The sequence below is a fragment of the Mytilus edulis genome, chromosome 1, assembly GCF_963676685.1.
Source record: "Mytilus edulis chromosome 1, xbMytEdul2.2, whole genome shotgun sequence".
Lineage (NCBI taxonomy): Eukaryota > Metazoa > Mollusca > Bivalvia > Mytilida > Mytilidae > Mytilus > Mytilus edulis.
This window is the reverse complement of record NC_092344.1, coordinates 70,007,298-70,023,505: the sequence shown is the minus strand read 5'-3', so window position 1 is coordinate 70,023,505 and position 16,208 is coordinate 70,007,298. Positions and strand designations below refer to the sequence as shown.

At 32.1% G+C, this 16,208-nt stretch overlaps 1 protein-coding gene across 1 annotated transcript; it reads left to right on the top strand.

Annotated features, from left to right (window-relative positions):
* The first annotated feature begins 1,983 nt into the window (after positions 1-1,983).
* On the top strand, positions 1,984-15,953 carry LOC139488313 (visual pigment-like receptor peropsin). Its single transcript, XM_071273844.1, has 4 exons — positions 1,984-2,101; positions 11,479-12,220; positions 12,723-12,849; positions 14,171-15,953. The coding sequence occupies exons 2-4, from the start codon at positions 11,561-11,563 to the stop codon at positions 14,482-14,484; spliced, it is 1,101 nt and encodes a 366-aa protein (XP_071129945.1). The 5' UTR covers positions 1,984-2,101; positions 11,479-11,560; the 3' UTR covers positions 14,485-15,953.
* The last annotated feature ends 255 nt before the right edge of the window (positions 15,954-16,208 follow it).

Sequence of the window (16,208 nt, the reverse complement as noted above, 5' to 3'; positions counted from 1 at the left end):
CTGAATGAATTCCGACTCATATGAAAATAAGAACAGGTCGAAAAGAACGACGCACAGTTCGTTCCGAAAGGGAAGGCCAACAATGTGTTGAAACAATCCAGGAACGCTTTGGGTTCGTGATGTTTAGTTTTTAGAATTCAATGTTTTGTGTGCTATTATTTGTATTTTGGTCTTTTTCTTTTTTAACAATGGTGTTGTCAGTATATTTTCGACTTTTTAGTTTGAATGTACCTTTGGTATTTTGCCTCTCTTTTAGAATATAGACCGGACAAATTTAAGTCACCTGAAAGTAAAAAATTGAATATTTAATAAATCTACCATATAAAATCCTTCAGTTGTTCATGAGACATAATGTAAACATGTAACGCATAAAATCACTAATTAATTTTAGCAACAAGTTGTATTTCTATAACTAGTTTTGAACAAAAGGCAGAGATATCAAAGAAACATTGAAAACTTCAGTAAGTCGAAAAAACTGAAAACGCAATGTAAAAAATTCAAAAAAAGGACAAAAATCCGAATAAACTCGCATAAAACACTACATTGAAAATAAAGATTGAGCAACCCGAACCCAAACATAACAAATGGTGTACTCAGTTGCTCTGGAAAGGTGCGCATTTTCTTCTTAGTTTAGGCTCATCCATGTACAAATCCAGTAACAAGATTCATTTAGCGATGGCACAATCGAGGAAGAAGACGGGGTAGCAGTTTTAATTAGTTTAAGCATATTACATTTGCTTAAATATGCAAAAGTCTTTTCCGATCGGGTTGCGGTTACGGTAGATCACCTCTAGTTTTTGGTGGGGTCGTGCTGCTCAGCTTTTAGTTTTCTGTTTTGTGTTTGTATACTGTTGTCTTTTGGTATTTTCTCTTTTAAGCTCACCTGGCCTAAAGGGCCAAGTGAGCTTTTCTCATCACTTGGCGTCCGGCGTCCGTCGTCGTCGTCGTCGTCGTCCGTCGTCCGTCTTCGTTAACTTTTACAAAAATCTTCTCCTCTAAAAACTACTGGGCCAAATTAAACCAAACTTGGCCACAATAATCATTGGGGTATCTAGTTTACAAAATGTGTGGCGTGACCCCGTCAACCAACCAAGATGGCCGCCATGGCTAAAAATAGAACATAGAGGTGTAATGTTGATTTTGGATTATATCTCTGAAACCAAAGCATTTAGAGCAAATCTGACGGAGTAAAATTGTTTATCAGGTCAAGATCTATCTGCCCTGAAATTTTCAGACAAATCGGACATCCTGTTGTTTGGTTGCTGCCCCCGAATTAGTAATTTTAAGGAAATTTTGCAGATTTTGGTTATTATCTTGAATATTATTTTAGATAGAGATCAACTGTAAACAGCAATAATGTTCAGCAAAATAAGATCTACAAATAAGTCAACATGACCAAAATTGTCAATTGACCCCTTAAGGAGTTATTGCCCTTTATAGTCAATTGTTAAAAAAAATTATGCTTTTTTTTTAATTTTTAGGAAATATTTTCCACTGTAATTACTAAGCCAAGTTCATTATAGATAGAGATAATTGTAGCAACAAAAATGTTCAGTAAAGAAAGATCTTCAAAAACAGCACCATCACCAAAACACCATTTTGTCATGAATTTTTCTGTGTCCATTGTTAATATGCACATAGACCAAGATGAGCGACACAGGCTCTTGAGAGCCTCTAGTTGTTATTTTTCATTAAGTTCTTGGCTGAATGATCAGTGTTTTTATTTTCTTTGTAATTAAACACAACCAGTAATTTGAGAATTAGATAAGGTCATCTGCAAACAAAAGGGTTCCTATATTTAGAATTTAATATTTTCAGGGGTTTGAATCTTAAATGAGTCTTTATTGTCAATTATCATTTGCAAATGATATCTAAAGGTTATAAAATTGATCCTAATAGTAATAAGTAAATGATTACGTAACCACCCCTAGGATTGTCTCCAGCAACTGTTTATAGATGAATGAGATAGTAGATTAATTTCCTGTATTGATCTCTAATGGATTTGTTAAGTGTGAAGTGACATTTCTGGTTAACTGAACAGTCTAACAGTCTAACTCTTAAGTATATTTTTGTTAGGATTTCCATCAACATTTACAGACAGGTATGGAATGATCTATAGCACTAATAAGTTTTTAAATAGATTTAAAGGATGTGTTTATTAGTAACATTCTTTTCTTAGCAATTCTTTGTTATTTAGATGTATTTTGATTTTTTTGTTATAGATATCCTGCATTATATAATCATATGTACATTATATAACTACATACATTGTATTATACAATCTTTACTGGTGTTACAAGTATCAACATTGGGATAAGTTTATTGTTAGTTTCTTCAGTTATTAAGTGAAAGAAAGCTTTGTGTTTAAATGTCTTTTAGAATTAAATATCTGTTGTGAGTCTGTTTAAACAATATCAAACAATCTCAATTCAAATAATTACAAATGATAAAAAAGATAAAAAAAAAAAAAAAAAGATGAAATTAAGACTTTTTAGGGCCAAGTGAGCTTTTCGTCCGTCGTCCGTCGTCGTTAACTTTTACAAAAATCTTCTCCTCTGAAACTACTGGGCCAAACTAAAACAAACTTGGCCACAATCATCATTGGGGTATCTAGTTTTAAAAATGTGTGGCGTGACCCGGCCAACCAACCAAGATGGCCGCCATGGCTAAACATAGAACATAGGGGTAAAATGCAGTTTTTGGCTTATAACTCAAAAACCAAAGCATTTAGAGCAAATCTGACATGGATTAAAGTGTTTATCAGGTTAAGATATATCTGCCCTCAAATTTTCAAATGAATCTGACTGTTGTTGGGTTGCTGCCCCTGAATTGGTAATTTTAGGGAATTTTTGCTGTTTTTGGTTATTATCTTGAATGTTATTATAGATAGAGATAAACTGTAAACAGCAATAATGTTCAGCAAAGTAAGATTACAAATAAGTCAACACGACCGAAATGGTCAGTTGACCCCTGTAGGAGTTATTGCCCTTTATAGTCAATTTTTAACCATTTTTTCGTAAATCTTAGTAATCTTTTACAAAAATATTCTCCTCTAAAACGACTGGGCCAAATTAAACCAAACTTGGCCACAATCATCATTGGGGTATTTAATTTAAAAAATGTGTCCGGTGACCCTGCCAATCAACCAAGATGGCCGCATTGGCTAAAAATAGAACATAGGGGTAAAATGCAGTTTTTGGCTTACAACTCAAAAACCGAAGCATTTAGAGAAAATCTGACAGGATTAAATTGTTTATCAGGTCAAGATCTATTTGCCCTGATATTTTCAGATGGATCAGACAACTTGTTGTTAGGTTACTGCCCCTGAATTGGTAATTTTAAGGAAATTTTGCCGTTTTTTGTTATTATCTTGAATATTATTATAGATAGAGATAAACTGTAAACAGCAATAACGTTCAGCAAAATAACATCTACAAATAAGTTTTATAACCAAAATAGTCAATTTACCCCTTAAGAAGTTATTGCCTTTTATAGTTAATTTTTAACATTTTTCATAAATTTTTGTAAATTGTTAGAAAATATTTTCCACTGTAATTACTAAGCCAAGTTCATTATAGAAAGAGATAATTGTAGCAACAAAATGTTCAGTAAAGTAAGATCTACAAACACATCACCATCACCAAAACACAATTATGTCATGAATTTATGTGTCCATTGTTTAATATGCACATAGACCAAGGTGAGCGACACAGGCTCTTGAGAGAGTCTAGTTTAGCCATAGCATTGACACTTTACTTTCGAATTATGATTTTGAATGTCCGTTTGGTATATTTTCCCTATTTCTTGGGACATATCCACAATCATATGTGACACAGATATAGTACCATAACAGTCAACCGACATCATAATGTGTTGGGGGGAAATTTTGGTTAGGCACATATCTGTTTTGTCCAAAAACTAGGGATGGAATGTCATGACATTTCTGCTCATGTGTCCAGATTACATCAATCTTTTCATTTAAAACTAACATAACCAATATCTTAAAGGATTGAATATCAATCTATTATCCAATCTCGGTATCAAATAATGCCTCTTATCATCATACATCCTTCTATGTAGATATCCACGCACATTTCGCTTAAAAATATATTGATTTACAAAAATTTGTGATTGGAGTGTTGTTTTAAAAGAAGTTCAACGTTAAATATTTGTGATATAGGAGTTTTCCCGTTTCTCAATATTAAATGAATAGACTTGTATAGAAAATAATGAGATATACGTAATAACTGAATAGATATGCAATAAGCATTGCAGGCGATAAACACTTAGAAACAACAGATGAGAAGATACAAATCAAGAAACCATATGTTTAACAAAACCATAGCAGGAAACCATATGTTTAACAAAACCATAGCAGGAAACCAAATGTTTAACAAAACCATAGCAGGAAACCAAATGTTTAACAGAAACAAAACAAAAACAGCAAACAAATTACAAAAAGAAAACAACGATATTTGATAAAAGTAAAAACATTCTATATAAACTAGAGACAGAGCTACACTAACCACGCTAAATCCATCGTGAATCAAAGGCGTTACCTGTTCTGGCTTCTATTTTAATACCCGTTTAGTTGCTCATGCAGTTAACATCTGAAAAGTAGTTGCCTTCGGTAATGTCACAATCAAGAGAAAACGGACGGAAGTGTGGCTTCAAAAATTAAAGTAAAGCATAGACACAGGTCATAAGCAGTGAAAAAAGTCACAAAACTTTTGATTAATCAGAAAATGACATCATTTATGTAGCGGAAAGTTGCTAGAAAGGATAATACCAGCTTCATTTTATAATATTATAGATATAGGAACTTGCACCAAAAGCACAAATATGCATATTACTACATCAATCTAGCCATACTTAGTCTGCAATGGAAAAAACTATTTCAAGATTAAATTATTATAAATAGCCGTAGTTGATAGCTTCCAGCTAATTAAATAGAGAATTGAACCTCTCGAAGAACAAAATAAAACTTTTGTAATGCTATTTGTTAAAAGACCTTGTAAACATATAATTCAAGACCTTTTTCAAAATGATCTACCATTGAAAGTAAGGTGCTTACTTCGTGGTGTTCATGATTTTGCGTCATTTTATACAAAGAGCCAGTGTTCTTTCTCCCTCCCTGATATTTGCACAATTGTTTCAATTTGAATTCCAACTAATTTTTTTAACTATTAACCACCAAACTCTAAAATATGCTGACTTTAAACAGATTATCGCTCACCTTTTGTTATTCTTGTCGTGTTGATCATTTTTGTGATTAGTTTTTTTTCTATTTACTGATTATAGTTTTCAAGATCATAGGTAAAAATGAAAAAGGTGAAATTCATCTTCAATGGCGATAACTCCTATGAAAAGTTGTCTGTCAGTTTTGATGTAATAAGTAGCATGTATATCTTTATATTTTGAACATTTTGCGGTTGTCATGTTACTGTCAGAATCATCGGACACATCATTTAAACTTAATACGTTAATGAGGAGTATGGTGAACTTTGGTTTCAATTTGTCAAGTTGTTTCATAGGAGACTATTTTTGTAACAGTTAACACGACGGATGACAGACGACAGAAAATACAATTAGCTAACTTAGTCATTTTGACCACTGGTGAGCTAAAAATGAGAAAATCACTTGACCTCCAAAAGTTCTATTTAAATAAGTGTTATTCTTTACAGAGGGAGATTTTTCTGAACTTATATTAAGACAGGCTCAAATCTGCGGTTTTGGAAATTCGGAAGTGACTTCTCTTGTCAGGAGAGGTTAGCGAGAAATGGTCTACTTTTTTTGGAGAACTGGAATTCCACTACCGATTTAATTACGTCGGGTTTTTTTAGTATTATTTAAAAAGACCAGAAAAACTTACTCCCAATCAATTTTGTCTTGTCCATTTCTTGCCATGGTGTTGTCTGTTTTATTGAACAGTTACTAATGAAAATTTTGATAGATAAAGGCAACAGTAGTATACCACTGTTTGACAGCATCCTTGGTATTTTCTCATTCTTTTTAATCCACACCTAACTAAGGTCAATAAGATATTCACAGAACCTACCAATATTTCTAAATTAAACAACTTTAATACCGATTTTTATATGAAAATTAGGAGATGTGATACAATTTTCAATTCGACAATTTTCCAGATAAATACATGTACCAAGGCAGATAAATACATGTACCAAGGCACAAAGATGCGCACGTTTACTGGTCATCGTACGAAGTTCAACAATAAGCAGAACCTTTACTGAAGAGTAAGCTGATATAACAAAATGCTGTCAATTATAAAAAAAAAAATCGTGCAAATTCATACCACAACTATGAATGACAGATAAATATGACAGATTGCAACTGACGACAACCAATCTTTCTCACCGATTATCAAATTACCTTTATCATTATTAAGATAATTGTTTTGTAATTTTCATCAATTTAGCGCAATTTAGATATGGGTGTGGACAGGTGTATTTAGCTGTTCAAGTGGTGACTGAGTCTCAATAAAATTTATTTCAATATAATACTTTTTATTCGAGATTTTGCTTTGGTATATTAGATTTTCATTCAAAAAAGGAACTATTTCATATGAAGCTGTTTCGCAGGTAAATCAAAGCTTCTGTAGATATTGTAAATTTATTTATTTAACAAAAAACCTGCGCGTAAAAAAACAATATTGTTGAGTGTATTGATTTTGGAATAAATAATGGAAATAGGTAGCAAATATATATCATATCCAATTTTCATAAATAATTTGATAATGCACAAGTTCGCGAACTCTTTCATGTAAAAAAAGAAGAACAACAATTGCATAATAAAAAACAAATTAACGAGAACAGTTAGTCTACAAGTATTCCCGACCAACTACAGTTGTGACAAAAATGAACTTCACTTATAAGGTAAAGCTAACATCTTTCTTAAAACAAAATTAAGTGCTAGAATAACATTTTATGATTTCAAATTCAATATTTACATCATTTATCATGATTGTTACAATTTAAATTTTTTTGATTTTATTTGGTTAACAGACAAATACGTGTACAGTATTTATATGTTATCGTGCAATTAAACATACACCAAGTCAAGTTAAACTTTTTCAAATTTGTTCTTAATGTGGTATGTGAGCCTAAAATAACAATGATAGAATTTGTTCATACTTTGCCAAAATGTAGTATATATGACATATATTGATATAATGTTCAAAAATATAATAAAAATGATAGGTCACCGCACATTTTATCAAGCTACAGGTTGTGACAAAATGACACATTTTGTATGGATTATACAGGAAAAAACTTCATTATGGGATTAGAAGCTAAACTTAATGATAGAATTGTAAAAAAAAAATACGAAAAGATGGCTTTTAGACCATACTTTAAAAATATCAAAAGAAAGATAAGTTCGCCGTACGTTTTTTTCGGCTAAAATACAAAATAGGAAAATTCAATGTAGATTCCTTCAGAAAATGCACTGTTTCAGAGTAACCTCCCCTTAAAATTCCAATTTAAAAACATTAAAAATCAACCAAAAATAATCTACACTTTTAAGAATATAAATATTGATAAGTTATAATCTTCTAAATTTGTCCTTTTAAGTGAAAATTCACATTAGTTTAGTAATCTGCATTCCTACATCAAATTTTGCTAACTTGATTGAAAATCTGGACCTTGGGGTTCTCTGGCTTTTTTTTTTACAATGCATGATGGCGAAATACACCCATACCCCCTTAAGTCAAATATTATACGTTACCTTTTGGAGTCTTGTTGGAACTTGTTGGTTAAGTGTCCTATTGAAGCCTACCTATCTTTTGTGAAAATCTGGAGGCCGATATGGGAGTCTCGGGATGATACCGGGGCCAATATGGAAAAGACATGTTATAATCTTTTTATCACATATTTAATTTCTGCAGAAAAGAGAAAAAAAGGTCAATTATAACAATTTTATGAAAGATAAAAGGTAAAATCTTAAACATTTTATCACAAACGTGTCGTTAAGGACGCAGTGACGTCACGTCATTTAGAATCAGGGCACAATATCAATATGCTCTTTTTTGCCCCGGGCAATTTTGAGGTTATTGCATATGCAAAACCAGACGTATTCGTAACAAATATGTGATAATATCGAAATATCATTAATTAATGACTATTCCATATTGAGTTATATTAAAAAATCATTACGTAATGTCAAAACCATATTAAGTAAAGACAAAACAACATAAAGTAATATCAGAGTTCCACATAAGACAGCTGTAGCGTTCCATAGCTTCATCTATTTTTCTCGTCAAAGGGGTTGTACTTATTTTCCGCTTATATACACTTGATAGAAAATTGTGTATGCAATGGACATTTCAGATGAAATACGTTTATTTCAAACCTTTTGAACAAATGCTACATAGGGATAGAAATTTTAAGTTAAATTTACTTTGAAATTAAGCATGCTATATGACGCGATTTCTGTTCATGCTAATGCAAACACTATACATTTAACAACATGTCTCTGACCTTTGTAAGAGATTACAAGAGAAAAACACAGGAACGATTATTTCACACATTTGGTTAATAATGTGATAAACGGTAAATATGCTAATTACCTATATGAAATAATTGATGCTTTCTATAAACAAACAAAAAACATCAGAAAATTAACCTCGGGTTTAAACACGTATTTCAATTTATGAATAATGACTTAGTAATATTATTAAGAGCATCATCAGAGTTGACGAGTTCCAAATTGGCTTCAGGTAGGGTAATTTGTTTCTTCTGTCAAGCGTATGCTTATCTTGTAAAAAAAATAACATTTTAACTAATTGAATGAACAACAATAATAAATAATAGTAAAGACAAAAAAATATAAAAATATAACTTCGCAAACTTTCTAAGATCTTTTTTATAATCTATACTATTAAACGAGAAGACCTCATTTTGGGTGTCGCTTCTCTTCTTTCCACAATAATTTAATCGTCATGCCTCTATGTCCTATAGGTACATGGCATAGTCGCATTTGTCATCCATTCATATGATTATTCAGATTGAGATATTTTGGGAGAAAAACGAGAAAAAAAGCGTCCGGATATTATTCCGACATTGGGCGAAATTTTAAGTCAGATTAGACTTCCGGTTTGCGTTTTCTTTGGACCATTTTTTTATACTTTGAACATACATTTACTACGAATAAAGAGTATTTTCTATCTGTTATCATTTTCAAGTTAACTATCCATGGCGGTCACAGAGTTTATTAATTGAGAGAGTCTGTATAATATATCAATGACCGCTTGCCCGTGGATCGATTAGTAAAGTGAGAATTAAAAGTAAAAACCAAATACACTTTATTTATAGTAATGAATGTACATACTACACAGATAAGCGCTAAAATTATCCATGTGTTATTAAATTTAATAGAAACCAAAGGGGGAATTTTTAGGGAAAAAAGGAGGAGCCGGGCTAGAAAATTCATTAAATCTTTTACAAAAAATTATTGATTTCAATTAAAGAAGATGTGGTATGTTTGCCAAAGAGACAGCTCTCAACAAGAGACAAAAATGACACAGAAATTAACAACTATTGGTCACCGTACGGCCCTCAACAATGAGCAAAGCCCATATCCCATAGTCAGCTATAAAAGGCCCCGAAATGACAATGTAAAACAATTCAAACGAGAAAACTAACGGCCTTATCTATATGTACAAAATAAGAACGAAAATCAAATATGCAATTTATAAAAATGACTGTACATAATATACATTTAAGCGCTAAAATTATCAATGTGTTATTAAAATTATTAGAAAATAAAAAGGGGGAATTTTGGGGAAAAAGGATTAGCCGGGCTAGAAAACAACTGTCCTGTCCCAAAGTACCTTTGACTTTTGATACCTTTTCTGAAATTCTCCAGTCATTAAATCTTTTACAAAATTTCATCGATTACAAAAAAAGAAGATGTGGTAGGATTGCCAAAAAGACAGTTCTCCACAAGAGACAAAAAATACACAGAAATTAACAACTATATGTCACTGTACGGCCTTCAACAATGAGCAAAGCCCCATACCGCATAGTCAGCTATAAAAGGCCCTGAAATGTGTTATTAAAATTATTAGAAAATAAAAAAGGGGGAATTTTGGAAAAAATTATGAACAGGGCTAGAAAACAACTGTCCTGTCCCTAGGTACCTTTGACTTTTGATACCTTTTCTTAAATTCTCCAGTCATTAAATCTTTTACAAAATTTCATTGATTACAAAACAGGAAGATGTGGTAGGATTGCCAAAGAGACAGTTCCCCACAAGAGACAAAAATGACACAGAAATTAATAACTATAGGTCACCGTACGGCCTTCAACAATGATCAAAGCCCATACCGCATAGTCAGCTATAAAAGGCCCTGAAATTACAGTGTAAAACAATTCAAACGAGAAAACTAACGGCCTTATTTATGTTCAAAATATGAACGAAAAACAAATATGTTACACGTAAACAAACGACAACCACTATTTACAGGCCCCTGACTTGTATGTTCATAATATACTACCTATTCCTGAAATTCTCAAGTTATTAAATCTTCCTACAACACTTTACATACTTTCAACCACGCTCTGAATGCCCGCGATTTCGCGGGTGTGTTCTTGTTTGATACTTTAACTACTTATAAAAGTATTTAACTTCACTAATAAAATAAGAATGTATCATAGAGTAATTTATGTAGCCATCCTGAAATTAGAAAAAAAGTGGGACTAAGTCATTTAACATACAAAGGACTTCAGTCTATCAAATCCGTAAATTATAGATACTCCTTGTATTTATAGAAAAGCCACCGAACTAAATGTATTTAAGGGGAAAAGTCAACACTTCTGAAAATGCTTAGTGTAGCACTTGGTAGATACGGCTGCTGGTATTTCTTTTAGATACCTTTAATGTTTACGTATATCATAAATAAACTTGCATTTTTTATATGAATTGAACAGGATTTTTCTCAATATCTCAAATATAAAAATCGCATTTAAGTCTAAAATGCGCGCAATTATTTATGAATTTTCATATTCATTACAAAATGCAACAAGTACAAATTAAAATCATTTTTTTGTTTAATCTATCTATCTATAACATGCACACCATAGGAACTTAATGAAAGATATCAAACATCGAAATAAAAAAACTCACAGAACACGCAAACTCCAGAAATAGCAACATTCTCGCTTAAATAAATCGTTTGTGAGTCGACTTTAAACTGAAGAACATGTATCCTCATTTAAAACAAACTTATTTAGGGGCCAGTTGGGTCCACCTCCAGTTGGGGATTTTCTCGCTGCGTTGAAGACCCATTAGTAGCCTTCAGCTGTTATCTGTTCTTTGACCGACGGATTGTTGTCTCTTTGACATATTCCCCTATTCCAATCCCAATTTTATTCTAACTTAAAGTCTCTATAATAGATACTTGTTTAATGCCATACATAAATATATACGGTTTTTTTTGTAAACTTTTATGTGTTTTTGTAGATCTCCTAACATAAGGACCTACAAAATAAAGTAAATATAAGAAACTATATAATGTAGTGGAAAGAAGAAATCAACAACAGTTATGATTAACTCTACCCATAACGAATCAGAAGGGACACTGAACGTGACATCAGCTGAACAAGGATCTCGGCAGGAATCATGGATCAATTTAGTTGTTGGGTGTATTCTATTAATAACTACAATAATATCCCTATTTACAAATGGCACTGTCTTGTATGTTTTCTTTACCAGGCCACAATTTGTACTGACTAGAATAAATTCGTATATGGCTGTAGTCTGCCTTTTAGCCTTTACAATGGCATCACTCGGTTATCCTATGGTGGTCTCGTCCAGTTTTGCAGGCTACTGGCTGTTTGGCGAGACTGGTTGTGTCTATTATGGCTTCTTAATGACGTGTTGTGGCTTGTGCACGATGTTCATCCTATCATTGATATCCGTGGACCAGTATATTTCAGTAGTGCACCGTAAATTTAATGAACAATCCATTAACTCATTCAGCATCACCGCCATTTCAGGGAGTCTACTTATGTCATTGGTTCTAGCTGTGGGACCACTAGTTGGATGGAACAAATATGTACAAGAAGGATTAGGAACTACCTGTTCTCTGGATCTAGAAAACGTAGAAATTTGGTCCCGATCATATTTAGTCACATTGCTGTTCGTCGCATTTTTTCTTCCGGTTTCTGTTATGGTGTTTTGTTACTGGAAAATATTTTCAAAGGTAAATCGCTATTAAAAATATGCATACTAAATATCTGACTTTGTGAGATAATATTGTTTATATTTTTTTTAAACAGTAGGTTTGTCTACTTAATCTAAAAATGTAAGGTACAGAATGTCATATAGCAAGAAAAACAGTTGACTCCATTGGTTTCTTTTCTGAAAGAATTCTATATTCAATTTCAAAACTGATTTCTCTTTTCGCATAATAAAGTTTTCCAATATGTAGAATCCTTACAAAATGAGTCATTTTTGCAAAACCTTTTGTTTGAAACTATTAAGTACTTTTTTTTGTAATAGCAGATATAAATACATTTTGGCAAAGTATTATATAATTCTGTAATTTTTCCTTCCTAAATTCTCTCTTAAATTGCAGAAAGGTTTTCTTGGCATTGTCATTAAGCAGATTGTTCTTGTTCTGAAATTATATCTTTTAATATATTTTGTCAAAAAATAAGATCGATTAATAAGCATACATAACTTATTAATGTTCTCTTTTGAAGGTTGCGGAGACCAGGAGACATCTGTTCGCAGTTTACAGAAGCATAAGCATATCCGCACTGTCAGTGAAGAGACATAAGAATATGAACCTGGAAGGAGCACTAGCTCTAACGATAGTGTATATTGTGGGTACGTAAATTATCTCTGTACCATATTTTGACATCACGCTTTAAATATATTATATTGAAATGATTAAAACTAGTCGAATGGATATGTTAAAATTTTTGGATTCATATCGAATCACAAAAAAATAAGTTGGACAATAGTTTTGGTAAATTCATTTCACACCTGGTCCTAAGCCCTTTTTGTCAGGAAAAGTCTCTCAATCTTTTATCTTATTTCTCATTTCAAAACTTCGTGTGTTTTCATGTACTTTGAGATATAAATAGTAGTATGACGTATTTCTAAATATGTAACTAAAAAATAAATATCATAGCCTAAACTGAACATTTTGATAGATAGATATAAAAAAAAAAGAGTGTCTTGGCAGCAAAGTTATCGATCATTTTTCATGTGCCAACTGGACCACTTGGTCCTCTCTGAGCAAATTATATATCAAACGGTAGCGTTAATAGCCTTTCAATTTTATGGATATTAGATAAATTGCTGAAAAATACTTTGAAGTATAATTATTCAAAATGTTTAAATCTTGAACATGCATAACATATTAGCCACTGGACGTTATGCAATCAACAATCAACCGTATATGTCAACAACTTTCTTATTTCAACCCTGTGAGTAAATCAATACAATTCTGGGCATTTTTAAAAACACTGCAATAGAAAAAAATGATAAAGCTGTAGGCTTATAATGGGAATTACTTACTAGTATCTAATACTTTTTTTTAGATAATTATCAAAAACAAAAAAGATAAATGATGTCCACAAATACTTCTCACAAGACTTTAGACTGAGCACTACACACTCCAACGAATACCGGAATGAAGTAATGTACTCAAGAAAACTAAATTATATACACCTTTCTTACCGATGTAAAACAGGGAGGTAACCGCATGAACTCATAATAAAGCTATGTCTGGTGCTTTGATAGAGAAAGCAAAGCTTCTTGTATAATAGGTATGCGTAAGTCGCCATAAAAATCCATATAAATTCAAATGTCATGATAGGGAAGGCTTAAAAGCAGACCTATTAAATGCATCTGTCGTTTTGTCTATACCATATACATGTAATAGGATAATTCTTTGATTCCACTTCGTATTTAACATGTTTAATCTAGTTAGGACAACTAGTATGAAGTTATCATAAATTCATTTTTTATTTTGTGAAACTTTTCGGAACTTTTGGGTCCTCGATGTTCTTCAACTTCGCACTTTAATTGCTCTTTGATTCGAGCGCAACAGATGATTTTTATAGACAAAGCGCGTCTGGTGCTCTAACCATGTGTAATGATTTGAAGATAATTATAACTTTATACTTTTTTCATACTGCAGCTGCTTTCCTGTTATGCTGGTCGCCCTATGCAATAACCATGATTTGGTCAATAATGAGTACGACTGCCTTACCACCTTTAGTGACTTCAATTCCATCATTAGTGACAAAAATTGGAAGTTGTTTTACGCCATTGATCTATCTGAGGCGAGATCTGAAAATGAGAAAAGAAGTCATGGATACCTTTCCGTGTCTGAGATCAGAATCTGAGAAAGTTAAACCAAACCATATAGAAATAATCCGTGTATCTACAGTAGAGGTCAATATCGTGCAGACAAGAACTAAATTAGCAGTAGTGAAAACAAAATGTCTATAATGAGCCAAGTGTGTAAACAGAGAGCAAACCAGAGCTTGAACAGTTCTTTTTATCACTTCTTGACGTAAATATCATATAAGTCAAGGATCAGAATTGACAAGAGACTCCTTAAAGGAATAACGAGTTTACCCTTTAGCTTGAACAGTTCTTTTTATCACTTCTTGACGTAAATATCATATAAATCAAGGATCAGAATTGACAATAGACTTCTTAAAGGAATAACGAGTTTACCCTTCAAGTGAGTGTGGGAACTAAAAGTACCATAAAAACTAACATGTAAAGAAACATTACAAAAAGCAAAAATGCTGAGTGAGACCAGATCTACAAATTATACAGATGTTTTTTAACGTTTCTTTTTCTTTACTTTAAGTTCTATTTGCCAAAAAGGTTTTCCATTGAACTAGTTATTAATTATTATAGATATGTAATTACGTATTTTGAAATGAAAACGCTTACGTATGCATAGGGGCTATTTGGGTGTAAATATGTAAGTTGCTCGTATGTTCTTTCCGTCCGGGCCCTAGTTGGTGGTGTTATATCATACAAATGTTACCCGAAATATATGCAATTCAAATACTTTATTTCCGTCCAAGTTATCTTACTTGATGAGCCCTATGGTTGTCTATATGGTTGTATTGTCTTTTTGCGCTACGGTGTGGTTATGACAGTACATATTTTTTTTCTTTGCCAGATTTATTTTATTGATATTGCTCCATGGCTGTGTTCTTCAGTTCACAGTTGTGTCGTGATCGTCAGGTTGCAAATAATTCCCAATACACCGGTGCTAAAGACCGTCTCAATCTCGCAATGAGGTGAGAGTCTATTTTGCTCCCTGTATATAAGGGCTCACTTAGACTTTAAGATGCTGGACAGTAATAAAAAAAATGTTCTTTTCTATTTGTGTTTTGGTTTTCTGTGTAAGTTCTGAACTTCTGTTAATGATGAATATTACATGTCCGTTTGTTTTTATCATGGTATAACAAAATGTTTGTCTTTATTAAAAGTTGAACTTTGGAGATCATGTTGTCAGTTCAGATCGATATGATGTCAGTTCCATATACTTTCAATTGAAAGGAGTCTATTTTTGTTTTTTTGGGGGGCTTGAATTTGATGTCTCTGAGGGAAAAGTGTTACCTCTTGGTATAGATCTATTCAGATCCGATAAAGATAAGTTAAAGCATAATAATTCAACATCGATGATCGCTCTTGCATTCACAAAGTTTTGCAAAATTGTGCTATAGGTGGTAAAATAATATGTTGTCTCTCATATGTTTACTTATTCATACATGAATTATATGTTTAACATATTGTCTCACTTTCTTTTTCCCCTTCATCATGCATATTTTATATGTTTATTCAAGTATTATAATATGCTTATCAACTTATTATCAACCTTATTGTAGACATGTTTTTATACATGTCAAATTGATTGTTAAAATGTATTTAATTTAAATATATCTCAGAAACCTTTGTGCATGAGGTCTTGAATTAAAATAAAACTTGAAAAGAGGAACGAAAGATACCAGAGGGACATTCAGACTCATAAATCAAAAATAAACTGACAACGCCATGGCTAAAACGAAAAAGATAAACAGACAAACAATAGTACACATGACACAACATAAAAAACTAAAGAATAAGCAACACGAACCCTTAAATATTGGAGATTCTTTTTTAAATAGAACACCTGTAGGATCGATGAAAGGATACAACTAGACATATAC

Bases quoted from the DNA above. Each gene is read 5' to 3' on its own strand.
- LOC139488313 (XM_071273844.1), top strand. From the start codon at position 11,561: ATGATTAACTCTACCCATAACGAATCAGAAGGGACACTGAACGTGACA. The intron at 12,221-12,722 runs GTAAATCGCTAT...TCTCTTTTGAAG, and splicing joins ACTGGAAAATATTTTCAAAG to GTTGCGGAGACCAGGAGACA. The intron at 12,850-14,170 runs GTACGTAAATTA...TTCATACTGCAG, and splicing joins AACGATAGTGTATATTGTGG to CTGCTTTCCTGTTATGCTGG.